The sequence below is a fragment of the Pelecanus crispus genome, chromosome 1 (genome assembly GCF_030463565.1).
Source record: "Pelecanus crispus isolate bPelCri1 chromosome 1, bPelCri1.pri, whole genome shotgun sequence".
In the NCBI taxonomy this organism is placed as follows: Eukaryota; Metazoa; Chordata; class Aves; order Pelecaniformes; family Pelecanidae; genus Pelecanus; species Pelecanus crispus.
In genome coordinates, this window is record NC_134643.1 from 42070071 (window position 1) to 42088186 (window position 18116).

Consider the following 18116-nt stretch of genomic DNA (forward strand, 5'->3'; position numbering starts at 1 on the left):
CAGTCAGTCTGTCTCTGGGTATGCCTGTAGAGACAGCCCAGGCAGACATTTACCCTCAGCATCCCTGCAGCTCAGCCTAAGCCACGCTGAGGACAGGCAAATCAGCTCAGGGAGGACTCCACGCTGCTACAGCTAAGCTGTTTCTGCTGCCTGTGCTGGGGAGCTCAGAATTAATATAGGTGTGTCGACACTATGTTGCAGTCTCATCACACTCTCTTGTATGGTCTAATGACTATTTACTTATTTATACAAAAAGAACAGCTCTGTTGTAAGGACTGCTTCCCTCAGGAATAAATTCAGAGCATTGTCTTGAACCTCTCAGTGTCTTCCAGGTAAGTGACCTTCCTAATTAATCATTTACTGAGGCTTGATGCATTTCTACTTTTCATTTTTCCAGTGTAAAAAAAAAAAAAAAACCCACACTTGTTTCCTTAAAAAAATAACAAAGAAATTCGGCTGCAAGGAATTGGCTCTGTAAAAAAATTGTTGAGTTGAAAATCCCAGATCAGCATTTCCTTTATGGATTGCTACTGTTCTGTAGTGGTAGATGTTCTGCATTGCTTGAACATAAAGAGGCCTCTGTAGTGGAGAGAGAGAAAAACACTAAGAAGTGAACTTGGAGGAGCAGATATTTGCTGGTGCTGGGTGTTAAAGGGGAAGACATGTTAATAGAGCACAGCAGTGAAAATCAGCTGTATGGAATAAAAAAAAAAATTCCTCCCTCATTCACTTAGGTTCTATTCTAAAGATAGTGAAAAAGTGTTAATCTTGCTAATTAGTCCTTTGAGACTGATCAGGGATTGCAAAAGTGTTGAGAAAATTAAATCTGGAGGAAAAATACAAGGTTTAAGAGGGAATTCGTAACATGAGTTGACAGCTCATGACCATGGCAAAATGGAAAGACCCTATTTTAATAAAGGGAAATAAAAAATCAGTATAGGTTAGTTTGTATAGTCATCTTACTCAGCCACAAGAAAACTGTCTATGCAGGCTGGCCATTCCTGTGATTTATGGAAAGGTTTGAGTGGAAGGTGGGTCTTGCTTGTTGAAGTAAGAGGGTGAGAAAAATGAGATTTGCAGAGCTGAGTGAGAAAGGCATAGGTCTTCCCTCAAGTCTGGCTGCCTTGATCCTCTTGATAAAGAAAGCAGTATCATGATCAGCTGGAAATAAGATCAGCTCTCCTAGGCATAAATCCAATTAAGGAATTAATGTTCAGTGAACCTTACTTCAGTACTAATGAATTAATTGAAACAATAACTAAGTTATAAACCTTTTAGTGAGCAGTGAACAAGCTTCAGATCCTTGATTGTGTTTATACCTCTCTAGTGATAGGCTAAATAGAAACCTTTGTGGTGAACGGAGTTAAATTCAGTTGGCGACCGGTCACGAGTGGTGTTCCCCAGGGCTCAGTTTTGTGGCCAGTCTTGTTTAATGTCTTTATCAATGATTGGGATGAGGGGATTGAGTGTGCCCTCAGTAAGTTTGCAGATGACACCAAATTGGGCAGCAATGTCGATCTGCTTGAGGGTAGGATGGCCCTACAGAGGGATCTGGACAGGCTGGATCGATGGGCTGAGGCCAACTGTATGAGATTCAACAAGGCCAAGTGCCGGGTCCTGCACTTGGGTCACAACAGCCCCATGCAACACTACAGGCTTGGGGAAGAGTGGCTGGAAAGCTGCCTGGCCGAAAAGGACCTGAGGGCGTTGGTAGACAGCCGGCTGAACATGAGCCAGCAGTGTGCCCAGGTGGCCAAGAAGGCCAACAGCATCCTGGCTTGTGTCAGGAATAGTGTGGCCAGCAGGAGCAGGGAAGTGATTGTTCCCTTGTACTCGGCATTGGTGAGGCCATACCTGGAATACTGTGTTCAGTTTTGGGCCCCTCAATACAAGAAGGGCATTGAGTTGCTGGAGCATGTCCAGAGAAGGTCAACGAAGCTGGTGAAGGCTCTGGAGCACAGGCCTTATGAGGAGCGGCTGAGGGAACTGGGGTTGTTTAGTCTGGAGAAAGGAGGCTGAGGGGAGACCTTATCGCTCTCTACAACTACCTGAAAGGAGGTTGTAGTGAGGTGGGTGTTGGTCTGATCTCCCAAGTAGCTAGCGATAGGACGAGAGGAAATGGGCTCAAGCTGTGCCACGGGAGGTTTAGATGGGATATTAGGAAAATTTTCTTCACAGAAAGGGTAGTCAAGCATTGGAAGAGGCTGCCCAGAGAGGTGGTGGAGTCCCCATCCCTGGAAGCGTTCAAGAAATGTGTAGATGTGGCACTTGGGGACATGGTTTAGTAGTCATGGTGGTGTTGGGTTGACAGTTAGACTGATGATTTTAGAGGTCCTTTCCAACCTTAATGATTCCTAGTTTTTACTTTCATTAAAAAAATAATCCATCCACCAAGCCAGGAAACATGAAATGAATTATACTCTAGCCTTAATTGGTTTAGTGATGGACTTGGTAGAGTTAGGTTAATGGTTGGACTGGATGATCTTAAAGGTCTTTTCCAACCTAAACAATTCTATGATTCTATGATTCTGAGTTTTTCCACTGGTGCACAGATTTCTTCAGCTTTGCTGGGCCAGTGCTGACCCGTACTGGCAGTATCTGTAGTAGAGGTCAGGTCTAAGGAAGAAGGAGGAGGCTACTGCACAGTATTCTGGCAACCCCAGGTGGATGGAGTAGCAACCTGCTTGTATCTGTCATGTATGGTACAATTTAGAATAGCTGTGTTAAGCTTTCTGCGAGCTGGCAGGCAGCTTAAGGCTGATAAAGTGTAAAGGTAAAGACAGATACTAGACCTGAAGGACTGGCTCCCACTGCAGAATGAGCACGAATCCAGTGCAGCTTCTGTTGATGAGAAATGCTTCACTAAATGTGTTGCAATTCTTGTCATGTCTGCAAAAGAGTAGCTGAAGGGGAACTAGCGGATGTATTGGATGTTCAGTGAGTCCTTAACAAGTATGAGTACCTCATATAAAGTGGCCTTTGGCTGACAGATAACTGCCATGGATCAAAATACTTTGATACAGTGAAAGGCAAGGTGATTAAATACTAATTTTTCAATAAAGATGAGGGGACAACCACAATGCATGTAGGGTGGATGCTCTTCTCTTGTGCATGTAGGGACTGCATAGCAGCAATCACATGTGACACGAGGGCTCATTCCTTGTTACCTCATATGGTGAAGGCAGCACTATGAACCCGGCGACAGCCAAGATGGAGAGCCAACGCCCAGCAAAAGCGCAGCGCTGCAATTCTGCTGCAGTAAGATTCCTTGTGCCCGATACGCCTGTTCAGCTGCTGCCTGCGACGCTGGGGAAGCTGCGGCACTGGGCTGGGAGTGCCCACCTTGCCAGCCCTGTGGCATGGGAGTGGGAGATAAGGACTGATGGGGTGGAAGGGGATCCTGTGAATCCCTTTGCCAATCTATACTTCGTTACAGTGTGGGAAACGAGGATACGTGAGGAGAAGGCAGACTGCACAGATTACACACTATAGATTGTGAACATTAAATCCAGAGAAAGATTATAAAGTTTCTAGGGGGAATTCATAACGTGAGGTGATAGCCCATGACCGTGGCATGGGAAGTTTCTTACAGCTAAATACAAGGCAGTGCAAACTGGAAGGAGCCCTTCATAATCTTCACACTGTCAGTCAGTTTTGAATTAGGCGTAACCACTCAAGGGAAATCTTGGATGTCAGAAACAGATCAGCAGTACCCTGGGAAGGCTCCTGCTTTGCAATTTCTGTGCATTTGTGTGAGGGGGAGGAGGCCGAGGAATGGTGCAGAAAGAAAAAAGGGAGATGTATTTAGAAGCTTAGTTTCACCTATGCTAGGCTCTTGGCTCTGAGGTGAGCTTCCTCATGATGTAGTCCTGCATGGATTTGGGGTTCCAAGCATATCTGCACATGTAAGCAACAGTCTAAACAATAAATATATATATTTGAATTGGATCCACACATTTCTAAAAATCTGTGTCATTGTCTGATCTTCACTTTGTAAAATGCTAGGTAATGATGCTGTGTGAATATTATATATTTTAAACAATGCGTAGAGCATGTGGTCTGCTGATGGTCTTACTGAATCTGCAAGTAGACTGAATCAGGATCTTCAGCTAACCACTTGCAAAGGCATCAGTGGCAATAAATGGAGAAATATTACTCTGGTATAGGAACATGGCATGCTGGAGTGCATCCAAAGAAGGGCAATGAAGGTGGTGAAGGGTCTAGCGCACAAGTCTTATGAGGAGCAGCTGAGGGAACTGGGGTTGTTTAGTCTGGAGAAAAGGAGGCTCAGGGGAGACCTTACCACTCTCTACAACTACCTGAAAGGTGGGTGTTGGTCTCTTTTCCAAAGCAGCAGGTGATAGGATGAGAGGAAACGGCCTCAAGTTGCGCCAGGGGAGGTTTAGAATGGATATTAGGAAAAATTTCTTCACCAAAAGGGTTGTTGAGCATTGGAACAGGCTGCCCAGGGATGTGGTTGAGTCCCCATCCCTGAAGGTATTTAAAAGACATGTAGATGTGGTGCTTAGGGACATGGTTTAGTGGTGGAGTTGGCAGTGTTAGGTTTATGGTTGGACTCAATGATCTTAAAGGTCTTTTAAACCTAAATGATTCTATGGCATATAAGAAATCCATCTTTCTACTATGATATGTACAAAGTTTAAGAAATCATCTCATTGCTTAATAAGAAATACAGTTCTTAAGAAATAAATGTAATATGTACAATGTAACATCAAGAAGAAAGTCTAAGAAAAAAAAGCATCTAGTTGTCATTTTAAAACATTTTTTTATAGTTTTAATAGGCTCTGTCTGCCTTTATTTATTTAAATAAGACTTTTCACAGAAGTTTTGCCATCCAGAGTCTGTCTTGAATCTGGTTGTATTCAAATGTATTTTGTATTATTTTATTTTTCACAGTGGTCAACCCATTCCCAGAGTGGAGTACACAGCTGAAGAAATTAAAACATGGGGTGTGGTATTTAGGGAACTCAGTAAACTCTATCCTACCCATGCTTGTCGTGAATATTTAAAAAACTTCCCTCTGCTGACCAAGTACTGTGGATATAGAGAGGATAATGTGCCTCAGCTGGAAGATGTTTCTATTTTTCTTAAAGGTGGGATTCATATTTGGTTTGTCAATAAATACAGTTTCATGAAAACACTCTTTTCTGTTAGTACAAAATACAAAGCACATTGAATGAAAAGACTCCCAGCTTTGTCAGTGGACTTTGGTTTAGTCTGAAGTATTATTCTGTTTTTGACATTCTCCATGGCTGAGAGTTTGTTGAGTCAAGACAGTTGTATATATGTATCTGCAAGTATGAAGCTGAGAGGAATTAAACAGCTGAACACCTATCATGAGACGTTATCTTGCACAGGCAGAAAAGTCCTTCAGCACAACAAAAAGAAAGAGCAGTTAGCTCTGCTCTTTTCATTGCCACAGGGTGGCTGTTCTGATAACCACAGTGGGCATCCCGCAAATATCCAGGCAGGTAAAAGAGGGAATAAAATGCCAAGACAACTGAATTTAAAGAGGAGAGCAGGTGTGGCACATTGTTGTACAGCCTGATGACTATGTGGCTTTCCTGAGTGCCCAAGACCTCATGAAGCTAGTCATTATATTTGTATGTTGAAAAAACTCAGTGGGACTCCATAGGTAATCTGGTACTTCGGTTTCATGTTATTTTTTAAGGGGTCAGGATATTACATATTTAAGTTTGAAAATACCCTTCTTTTTAACCTGTAATGGAAATGTATCCCATACGGAAGGAGGAGTGGCAGACGTGAACCTGCAGTTTTTAACTCTAGAGGAAAAGCTGCCAAAGAGTTCAGTTAAGATTTTCTCTTCTCCTCAGGGGTCCTTTCAGATACATATACTTGTTCCTTAATCCTCCTGCTCAGGAGCTTCTGGAGGTCAGGAACTAAAATGTTATAAAGACAGCTGTTTAGAAAAAATGTTATGTGCTGTTAAGTATTATGAGAAAAAATAGCAATGTGTTTTGTCCCAAATGTGCATGGAAAATTTTTTAACTAAGAGAAATACAAAATTTGTAATGAAAGGCTTACTTTTCCCAGTCCCTGCTTCATCTGTAACTCGTTTGTGAAACACCTGCATTTACTAATAACTGACTCATCACTCTGAATTTGGTTGTGTCCTTCTGGGTCTCTCATCTGTTATGGTCTCTAAGGATTGATGCCAAAGTGTAGAGGTTCTTTCTCCCTAACTAGAAACCCAAAACTTCACACTTCTTTCAGAAATATGTTTTCAGACTACACACAGCAATGGTAGAGTCTGTTGAAAAAAAACTTGGAACATTCTCCTGTAAACACTTGGAAAGAGTAAAGAATGAATTTGGGAGAGAAATGTCGTTTTCGAAGTCACTGAGTCTGAAATAATTCCCCACTGGGGCTAATCTGACAAAGGAACACTTTGTTAAATAAGGACCTCAACGGTGAAAGTCGGTGTTTTACTGTCACAAATGGTATTTTCTCTGTAAAAATAAGGACAGATTTGATTTAATGCTATTCTGTTCTGTTAGTTTTTAATGTATTTTATGGAAGTCATCTTCTGTTTTAGAAACTTCTCTCCTGTTTGGTACTAGACATGAAAATCAGGTACTTGGTGATTTGAGAACATCACTTATGGCACCTTACCATCTTTTCTAGGCAAAGGTATTAAAATAAACTTTGAAATACCTTAAGCTGTTTTCATTAAACATATGCTAGCAATGCAAAAGAGTTCTTGTACGTAATAGGTGAAAATGATGTGTGGTGATCTTCAACCAAGCTACTCTCTGTGTCATGCTTCTAGTAGAATAATTAACTATAGATCATTATCTGTCCTCAGAAATGGATATAGGGATATGTAATATGGTCTTCTATTATCTCCTTTACTTTCAGAAAGGTCTGGCTTCACAGTGAGACCAGTTGCTGGATACCTATCTCCCCGAGATTTTTTAGCTGGCTTAGCCTATCGAGTTTTTCACTGTACTCAGTACATACGACATGGCTCAGATCCTCTCTACACACCAGAACCGTAAGTTGCTACATGTACTTTAGTGCTGAAAAAGTATGATCACTGGATTGTTAAAAGACCCAATTGAATTTGCCAAGATCGAAAAGAGGAACCTTCCCACAAAGTTAAAAATCTAGTTACACCATTGATGACAAAACCCTTCACATTAGTAAGCCAGAATTTAATTTAAAGGCTTCTTTTGGACTTTTTACTTTTCTTAAATAACTAGGCTATTTATATGGTGGGTCAAAAAATTCTATCTGTCTATCTGGGTTATTTTTCAGTGGAAAATGGAGTTTTCAACTAAATATTTTGAAAAAGTTATCAAAAATTTTATTTTCTGGTGGACAACTAAGGAAAGAAGCTGGGAAAAAAGCCCTGAATCCCTTGAAAAAAAATTGCTTTCAGAATTATAATTTGGTCTTCTTATGTCCTCATTTATCTTTTTTGGGCTAGACTCCACAGCTGAACTTCATTTCTCTCCTATAACACAATGCAAAAAAGTCACGAGGCACTGTTCTCTTCCCCCAGAGAGGACGTTAGATACGAAGCCGGTTACAGGGAACATGATAGAAATAAGAGACGCTTTAATTATGACTTTCACGGGACAGCATTACAGCTTTTCCAAAACAGAATATTGCGAGTTTGGATGAAATATTTTGGCATTTGGTCTCTTGATGAAAAGTGGGGGGAAAAAAGATCGAAGCGATTGTAGTTCTTGTCTTCTATTATATATGGTGTGCTCTGTGCAGTAGTAACAGAACAATACATGTCAGTTAGATAATATGGAGGTAGTTTCACCAAAGGCATCCACTGATCCTGTAACCACAGGAATGACTTTTTTGCAGTGCATCAGTCATCAGGTGGTTAGCATGAAATTGTAACTGTTGTTTATTCAGCTTGTACTATTTTGGTGTATTTTATTTTTGCCAAAATTTACACAAAGGGTTCACATATATATATTCGGCTCCAGTCCTGTAAACACTTGGACCCATGCCTAACTTTGATTTCATGAATAGACTGCTGAAACCATGGAATAATATTTTTGGATATGAAAGGATTAATGGCACCACGGATTAAGCTGTCCTAAAAATGCTCTAACATTATTCTGGCAGGAGTCACCAGGTGGTGCTGTTACACACATATCTACTTCCTCTTTTCCTTAGCATGTGAACTGGGCAAAGTATTTGCTAAAATGCTATGAGGCTAGTTTTGTGTGCATGTTTTTATTGGTAAAGAGGTGGTAATCTCTGAAGGAATTCACTCACTTTTGTAAGCTCTGTAATTAGAACTTTAATCTCTTAAATTTGTAGGCAGATTGCTACAATGTAGAATCCTGAAAGAAGGGCTTGAAAATACGATGCTGGACTTCTGGTCTGTCTGAAAATATCTGTAGATATTTCAAAAAAAAGAAATTATACTTAGGAAGTACCAGGTTTTGCACCAAAGATTTCCAGTCCTGTGGGAAGTCTCAGACTGCTGCACCTGCCAATGCTCAGTGAAAGAATAATGACATTTATTAACTTAATACAAACTAGGGGAACATTTTCATCTGTTGATAGGGGATTTGGGTACATAACTCCAACAGGAACAAAGGAAGGAACATCTTCCAGGAAACAATTCAGTGCATCTATGGTTTTGCTGATGTTCTCTGGTTTGTTGCTTTGTATATTTGAGACCCTTGTAGTTTTCAGGATGCTGCTTACATTCAGAATTACTCAGTGTATCATAGCTGATCCTTAGTACTAATGGCAACTACTTTTTTGTAACCTTTCTGGTCATGGTGTCTGGAAAGTCACTAAGTAGTAATACTAGTTCAATTAGAATGAAGATTGTTATCCCTCATTTGGGCTGAACTTAAAAATCCAGGTTATGGTTTTAACAGCTCTAAATATGACTAACAGGGGAGTTCGGTTGTCATTTTCTAATGATGCTACTCTATTCCTGCAGACCTACTTGTTCAGAAACCACATGAATTAAATAATTTGTACTATCAGGAACTCCATAGGAAAATTTTGAAAATCCTTTTTAAAATGTGTTTAAAAGTTTTCATTAGGTAGAGCATTTAGTAAGTGTTATCAGAAGTGTAGAGTGAAATCTTGCCTTTTTTGTAATCATCAAAACTAAACTAACTTGAGTGGGGACAGCTCTTCATCTTCTGCAGTAGCTGCAATGCCCTGAGATCTGCTGGTTGATATATGGGGCCATAATGAGGTTTGCTGCGGGTCCCTGGCTTGCTGAATGTTACATTTTCAATGATATAAACCTGGTAAAAAGACTCACTTTGACTTCAGTGGGCTTTCCATCAGATTTAACACCCAGGCTATAGAGCTAGATACAAATTAGAGAGTTCATTTGGTTTGATCTGTATCACTACTATATGCATTTTAAAACATTTCTTCCCGAGTTTCATTATGTGTCTACTACATTCACAGAGCTATATAGATTTCCTCTGCTCTGCTAAGTAATTTACTCCAAGAAAAATCTTTTGCTGTGAAAAGTGCATTACAAAAATCTTATTTTCTTTGAGCAATGTGTGTGAATAAATTAAAGGAACTTAATTATTTTCTGAATAAAACAAAACAAAAGAATCAAGCCTTGGTAGTTAAGCAAAGAATTATATTGTTTAGTCTATCTATAAAGGGCCAGACTGACAGGGAAATCTAAGAGACTCCAATGACAATCCCAAAAGCTGGTTCATGGTTCTGCTTGGAAGATTTGATTTTTTTTTTTTTTCTTTTTTGTTCATATGTTTTTGTTTCAAGCTCCTCTCTTTATAACTGCACGTTCAAAATACTACTTTGCATAGTTTTAATGGAAGAATCTGAAAGGTAAAGGAATGAGAGAAATATCTTCTGCCTCCTCATCCTCTTCCTCCTCTTGCCAGGAGAGACAAGTTAATGGGGCTAGGCTTTGTCCTCGTTTTGTCTGCAAGGATGGAAGTGACACAAAGAGCCTGTGTCCCGGTGCAGCAATACAAATAACACTTCTTCACGTATTTGTTTCTGGGAGTTTTTACCTCAGCACAGGAAAATAGAGATGTAGACACTCACTCATCTACTAATAGTGGTGATGCTGCTGTAGCAGCCTGCCTGGAGACAAGCGCACTTACTTGAAGCCAGTCCCACTATAACTTCTTTGCTCTTGTTATTTGAACTACTGATATGAAGTTACCTTAAATATATCTGGACTGATGCAGTGCAGCATAGGTGAAGTGCTCAGCAATCAGTGTTGATTTCTCCAGTGAAGATGGAAAGTGGAGTTAGAGCTCTGGACTTCCAGAGAATGGGCTTTGTGGCCCGTTTCTGTGTTGGAAGGTGATGGTTAGAGGAGTTGGGTTCCTCCAGAGAATTGTTTGGTACTGGGAATTCTCTGGGTGTATCTGTCAGACTGCAAACTCCATTTCCCTGCTGTCCTTCGTATTGTTAGCAAGCTAAACCTTTTAGGAGATGACAGAAGAAATTGTTGTGACTGGAACGGAATAAATAAGGAAGGGTCGTTAACCTTTGATTATACACTGAAGTGATTCAAACCATCTCCTGAACAAAGAGATGGATACCATGCAGAGCTAGCCAATTTTTCAAGTCTGAGCTCCAGTGGGGAATGGAGTAGTATCTAAGCTATGGGTCTTGTGGTAGGGAACTTTGATCATCTTGCAAGACAGAGCGTCACCAAAGGGGATTGGAGATCATAAAAGGAAAGCCTTCTTACCGGCTGCTTTGGAAGAAATTGGGAATTTCCCAGGCTCTGAAAGGACATGCAATGATGTAGAAACAAGGGAGGAAAGATCTGACTTTCATGAGGAAGGACAAGCTTTACCAGGCAGTGGAAAACAAAAGCAAACAATTTTATTTATGTAAGTATGATGTCTGATACTGTTGTTAGCCAGCTGTATCTATCAAACATACTTCGATGTTGACTAAAAATACTGGCGCACAGTAAACTTGAGCACTCAGCCTGTATTGCTACAAATGAATCTCTAGTCAATGTCCATGGACCATGTTCGTTTTATCATGTCAGGCACAAGAGTATCTGTTTACCTTCCCTGCTTCTTTGGGAAATATGTATGTCTAGGAAGGAAGAGAAATGAGATTTGGTAATTCCTCTGTACGGTTGAGTGAATTACTCATATATGAGTTTGGCTCAAACTTGTCATGCATAACTTCAGAGCAGTGCTTGTCTCACCAAAAAGTGTGAATATAACATGAGCAAATGTTGGTAAGCATCTGTCAGAGAGGCCATCTGGGCTGAGAAGAGAGGCTTGTATGTAACCCTTCAATATTGGAACTATATTTAATACGCTTTTGGTGAGGCAAACTAGGAATGCCAAAAATGCTAATCTTCATTTGCATGCATTCAGAAACCATAACTATCTACGTAGACACAGTTGGCACGGTCTTCTTGGTGAAGAGTACTGAGTAAGGAGACTTTAAATTATATAGAGGGTTGTTTTTCTGTTCATGATTTATCTGAAGTGTCAGGTTCTGTGTCTTTTCAAACAAAAATAGTTTATAAAAGACAAATTGGATGATTTTGGATAGAAGGCAGAAAACTTGATGTTTTCTCCCTGCCTTTAAAACATTTGTTCACAGCTTAGCAAAAAAAAAAAAAAAGCGAGAAATGTCTTTGAAGAGACAAAAGCAAAGGAAATGTCAGATCTGATTTTTAAAGTGAACTTTACTACCAAGTCCATTATTATCTGTGAACAAATGCACAAAAACTTTCAGAATTGTTTGAGAGCTTTTGTAGATGATGCATGTGCACTTTCGTTAGGTTGGCTTGCAGTTTTTTGTACACTTATATCTGCACTTTGTCGTGACTAATAATACACTTACAGGTGCGGACAGTAGTTCTTTCTAAAATGATTCGAGTTCTCTGCTTTTTCTGAAATCTGCTTAGTGAAAAGTGGACCATGTAACAAAAGTACCCAGTAATTGCAGTAGGAGGTCAGAACTAAATGAGAAATTAAGCACACAGAAACCTCTGTAAATATTGCCCTGAATTTCTAGTGGCACGTGGCAAAATGTTTGGTTGTGGAGCTGTACCCAGGTGCGGAAAGGGGAATGGAGAAGAGGAAGAAGGAATGTGTTGGATTTTGAACTTGATTCATGTGGAGAGAAATGCTGAAAACTACTTGTGAGACATCTGGCTTTCCTTTGGGCAGTTCAGTCTTCATGATACTAAGCCTGGAAGAAAGCAGTGATCAGGCCCTCCCACTCAATCTGGAAATGATGGGGAAGTCATGGAACAGGTGGGGTTAAATGACATATAACGCATTTAATAGAAGCAAACCTGTATGTTTCTACAGAACCATACACAGGGAAGAACAACTATTCTGTAAAAGCATGTTTCATGGTAAAACTTTTGAAGTAGAGGTCAGATCTGTGTAAAATGGCCTATGTTAAATTACTTATGGCATGATTATGGAATTAATTTCTGTAATGACTCTGTTTTCATTTCCATTCCCTTAGGGATACGTGCCATGAACTGTTGGGACATGTGCCTCTACTTGCTGATCCCAAGTTTGCACAGTTTTCACAAGAGATAGGACTTGCTTCACTGGGAGCATCTGATGAAGATGTTCAGAAATTAGCCACTGTGAGTCAAAATCTTTTTGTGGCATGCTCTCTCATCTGTCCTCCTCTTTGGTTGATGAAGTGACGTGCATTGTCTTATTAGAGCTGACTGCATTTTCAGGTTGCAGATGACTATGATGTGACAATCACAGAGCTTTAGGTATTTTTCCACTGTTTTTAGTAAGAGCAAGGCTGAACCCACTAGTCTTCAGGTAGTCAGTTTTACTTCTTATGTGCAATAGCCACCAATTTTCAGGACTAGCTGAGATGGATTTTGTATACTTTAAGGTGCTGAAAACAAGTAAGCAAGGTAATTTTAAAAAAAAAGAACCAAACCCCCAATATTTTGGTGTGTGCTCTCAGCTCTACACTGTTAGCTCCTCCGCAGGTGGCCAGTTTGGCTCTTAGCAATGCTATTTGTGTACTCATTGTTCTGTTTTGCAGTTGTTCACTGTTTTGTAGTGTGTGATGGATTTTGAGATGTTGTTGCATCCTTGCTACTGCTCCTGTTGTAGAATATGTACTTACAAAGACAAGGCTGTGCAGCAGTAGTAGATGTAGACCTAGGTCAAGTGCCTCAGCCAGTGGCTGTGAGATGGATTTCATGTTGCATCAAATGAGGCACATGCCAGTAGATAGTGTGAACTGGGAGAGGCTGTGTGTTAAAGATGTTAGATGCTACTGATCACCCAACTGGAGCCTTCTTGGCCCTTGTGTGAGGGACCCTCAGGTTACACTGAAGGGCCCTGTCAAGTTGCCAGGTCTCTCAGCTCCCGCCCGCCTGTCCGCCCTGCTGTATTGCCATTGCCAAATAACCCGTATGCAGGCCTTTGCATCATGACACAGGTTGGTGACCCCTGGTCTATACCACTTTCTCTGTTCAGTTGTTTTAACTTACTGTATGCTTCCTTTTGTGGATTCTGTTAAAACTAATGCTGCAAATAATTTCATGAACTATATTGTATTAAAAAACAGCTCCATATTTAAATACTTTATCTCGTGAAAAACTCTGTGACAACCAGCAAAAGAATTGGTTACTTTAAATCTTACCCAGCATACTACTGCTTTTCTACAAGTGCAGTGAGGATCTAAGGGGTTGGAAATAAGTTGGACACAGTGTTGAAAGCAGATTGAAACCAGGTTCAATTAAACTGTAATAATTTTGATACACTGGCTTAGTGGTGGTTTAGAGTCCCATCTGCCAAAAAAGGAGTTTGTACCCATTTGTTAGCTTTTTCTCCTGTAGCCCTCCAGAAGTGGCCACCAAATTTATTTAATCAAATGGGCCTCACTCCTTAGTTAGACAGGCTCGATGTCTTGCTCATGGCCAGTTCCTCTCACATGCTTCAGGGTGTGTTCTTTGGTTTTCTGATGAGTGCCTACTGAGAAGAAACTGTTGTTTGTATGGAAGAATCATGAAAGTTGTGTGTGTCTGCACATTTGTGAGGAAGGGACTTAGTAGGAAGCAGACCTAGCTTGTCACGACCTGCAGCCTCAAGAGAAACTAGCTAACTGGCTGTCCCTGAGGTACTTTGAGGAAAACTGTATGTCCAAGTCTTTCACCCCAGAATAACTTTGGATGACATGGGCTTGTTGCAGAGGACAATGTTGGGACTGATCTGTTTAGGGAGAGATATTAATATAAAGTGACCTCTGAATATTACATAAATGCTTTTACTCCTCCCCCTCACACAAGTTCCCAGTTATGACTGACTGTGTCATCCGAACAATGAGCTGCTCCTGAATCACAAAGCCAAAAATAAAAGAAGACAGCTGAATCACTTTCCCTTATTGCACTGAGAAGTTGATATCTGAGTCAAAGTTGATTTTTCCTCCCATGCTGGAAATAGCTCTTTCAGGTGCAAGAGACATTTAGAGAAAGACTTAAGGTAACTCAGGTGGTGTTATTTTTCGTAGAAGCACAGTGAGGGGCTGTACTCCCCTGGGGCAGGTGCTTGACAAACAGAGAGACATTACTTGCCCTAAAATTTGCAATGTAAACAGTCAACTTGAGAGCAAGTAGAGAGAACATCTCTCAGCAGTGAGGGTGAGGAGGCCAAGAAATTCATTCAGCTGAGCACCAAATGTCACCTGAGGTGCTATTAACTGACTTTTGCGACATTCAGTCCCACTTCCATCCTAGATAACAACCAGAGATGCAGCGAGGTGAGAAATGCCAGCCAAGAGTCTTAACACAGAAAAGCAGTGCAGGTTCCAGTGAGGCAACTTCAAAGTAAATAGAGAAACAAATGAATGGAGAGAGAACATGCATATTAATGAGCTTGAAGCAGTATGCCCAAAGCAAGCTTGCCATTAGCATGACCTGTTTCAAAAGGTAGTGACATTAACAGCTGAGCCATTACAGGGAGGACAATGGCTTTAGGAAGAAGGAAGATGCCTCTTAGGAATTCAGACCAGAAAGGGAAGAATTATTACAGGTGACTTCATCATCCTTTGCTCCATTCTGCTTTCAAAAGCCACCACATATCAGCCTTGATAGATCTGCTTTTTGTGCCCCATCAGTCCTGAGCTGCAAAGGAAACGTGCTGATGTTTTTGTCCCTGCAGAGCTGACATGGTGGATGTAGAGCAAGCTGGAGCCTGGTCCCTGGGCAGAAGTGTTTGCTAAATTGCAATTAGTCACATCTGTGCAGCCTTGCTGAGGGCAGGGATTAAATGGGAGAGCATTGCAGAGGCCCTGGTGCTGGCCAGCTGGAGGGGGAAGGACAGCTGCAGGGTAAGAGGGTTGAAAAGGAAGGATGTCAGCTCCCCTCATTCTCTTGTTTGAGTCTGGTAGTCAGATTGGGGCAATGAGAAAGGAAAGGCTTCTGCTCCTTTTTAAACTTAAGCATTCTTACCAAGAGAAGTGGAATATTGAAAGAGCCAAGCAACTGTCTTTGCAGTGTTTTTTTGAGAGATGCAGTTTCCTTTACAATATTTTAAGAGAGTAAGAAGGAGGGAAGACAGAAAAAACAAGTGACTGAGAGAGACATTACTGAAACAAAACAACATATTTGCACAATCTGCTTTTTTGCTTCTAGTGTGGTATAATGCGGTTACTCGTTGAGGAAATACGATACTGGCCATGCATGTCTGGGTGCTAATTATTATCATCATTAATGGCTTGTGCTACTCTCTGTGACTTTCTAAAAATGTTTTTAAGTTGATTTTTCAAGCATGCCTGGTCTTTCTACTTGCACATAGTACAAAAATAAACAAAGACTGTCTTTTCTGCTTACTTATCAAATCAAAGGGAGGACTTGATGTGAGGTGTTTCAACTAGTTTATATAATATATCATTTACAACACATTTAACAGCACATAACGTAAGGTTTTGTCAGGAAAATTGTGCAAACAATATACCTCGGTTTACATTCCAGTATTGCCTTGTAATTTGTGGACTTGGGAGCCAGAGAGCAGCTGTCTTTGTAAAGCTGCAAGCTGATAAACAGGATCCTGTCTCACTTCCTAATGGCAGAAATGACTCCCAGCTCCTGCAGAGTTGTTTCAGTGCAGCTCAGGTTGCCTCTTCATGATGCAGTATGTATAGGATGTGTTTGTGTATATAAAATTCAGGGGCACGTTAACTGGTGGTGCTTCAGAAAAGAGGAGGTTAGCAGAGTGTCTATGGTTTGTATGCAGTTTATCATCAAATCTTACCTTTAAAGAATTTGGCCATTAGGGACTAATTAGTCAAGGTAAGGTTGGGTTTTTTTTTCCCCACAGTGGTTTCTTACTGGAAGTTACATTTAAACCTTCAGTTCTCTAGAACTGTAAAATTTGTTACCTTTTAATTTTTCTTGATATTTGTTCTGGTATTTTAACAGTGTGGAACAGTAGAAATCAAGAAATTTATCTTGTTTTTGCTAGCCTTTAGGCAGAAAATCACAATAGTGAGTTACTTCTGAATTTGAAGGAATTGTGCATGATGAGGTCTTGTAAATGCATTTCAGGCTTGTTATAAATATAAATGTTTTCGATTATGTTTGGTCTAAATGTTTTGCCTCGATGATGACTGAGGCCAAGGGTTTATTTCTAAAGCTTACTTTAATTTTTCTGTATATGTATCACAAACAAAATATTTTAGATATATACGCTGGGATAAAAATAATGTTCAGAACCACCTCTCTGGGACAAGTCAGTGGTAATTCATGTAAGCTTACTTGCCTGTCTTCTCTCAGGATCTTTGTTATCTGGTCTTGTTGGCTTCATTCTAGTTCTTCTCCCTCGCTGAACAACTGGCACATAATTCAGGACAATTACATGTTATGTTTGCTGAGGAGATAACCAGAATGGAAGAAACAGGAGCATTGCAGATAAAGACTGAATTGCATTTGGTAACTTCGGGTAGACACAGCATCTGTGGTCTCACTAGATAGAGCAGACTGTTGCAGTGTCTCAACTTCACAAACAACAGATTAGATTTCCCAGAGGGGCTATTGATAGTGCTAGGCCATAAGTACAGCTTGTGAACTGGATTACTGTCTTCCTCCATGAATGAACAAATGGAGCTGAGAAGAAAACTATTAAAATATTTCAGTTTTCGAACATTCCCACTGTGCATCTGAAAAAACAAGACTGCTTGAATGTTTCTCATTTATGTTTGCAAAATGATAGACAGTGAACTAAGCACTGTGGTAAGTCTGTGATCAGCTCCCCTGCTGAAGCTATTCTGCCATATAAAAATAGTTATGTATTGGCCAACTGAAACGTGGTATTATAGCCCACTGAGCCTACTGAAGTTTAACATTCAAATCTCTGCTCAGCCTTTTTCCTCTGTCCCAGTTGCATGCCATGATTGTGTGATGAATGCCAAGAGTGAGCACGGTGAGCACCCTAAGTCCAGTGGTGACATAATGGAGTTTCTTGCAAAGGAGTCACTTCCAGCTATGCCTGTAGTTAATGAATAAAGGAGCTGCAGCATGAAGAGCTTGGAGTGAATATGACTTAAAAACTGCTTGAGTACATTTTGACAGACTTACAGGAGACATATGAAATGACTGATTTGGGATGTGTGTCACTTAGGGAAGATGAACTAATTCTTAGGATAAAAGCTAGGACTATAAAGCTGAAATCAGGTATGATGGATCACTATAGCCAGACATTGTCCTGCCACACAGCATGAGACTGGAAATACTGTGATCCATGTTGTTCATCAGTAGATGGCCTGGGCTATGTCTCTGTTCTTGACTTTGACCAGGCAAAAACACCCATGTGTGGATGTATTTGGAAATTGCCCAAGTACAAAACCTGAAACTGATACAAGAAGCAGAAGAGAAAGCTGATGAAACCTTTTGGCTTTCTTAATCACTACAAAGTCATACAGGTCTGTTTGAATCAGGAGAGAAGGGTCACTTACTGACAGATTACTTTCCTTTGATTGGTGAGGTGTTACTGGGCACACTGACTGCTGCTCTAAAAGCATGCCCTAATTTGTTTGGTTTGCTCTCTGTAATGTTCTAAAGGAACATTTTTAAGGGTTTCTTTCAGCAATACTTTTTGATAAAGTAGCTGAAGCACTGATGT

General features: G+C 40.5%; 1 protein-coding gene across 1 annotated transcript in view; it reads left to right on the forward strand.

Moving 5' to 3' along the window:
- Positions 1-18116, forward strand: part of TPH2 (tryptophan hydroxylase 2) — a 52582-nt gene that overhangs the window by 11627 nt on the left and 22839 nt on the right. The window contains exons 6-8 of the mRNA XM_075716090.1: positions 4918-5114; positions 6901-7036; positions 12487-12613. Coding sequence (XP_075572205.1) covers positions 4918-5114; positions 6901-7036; positions 12487-12613 — 460 coding nt within the window. The remainder of the gene's footprint in view (positions 1-4917; positions 5115-6900; positions 7037-12486; positions 12614-18116) is intronic.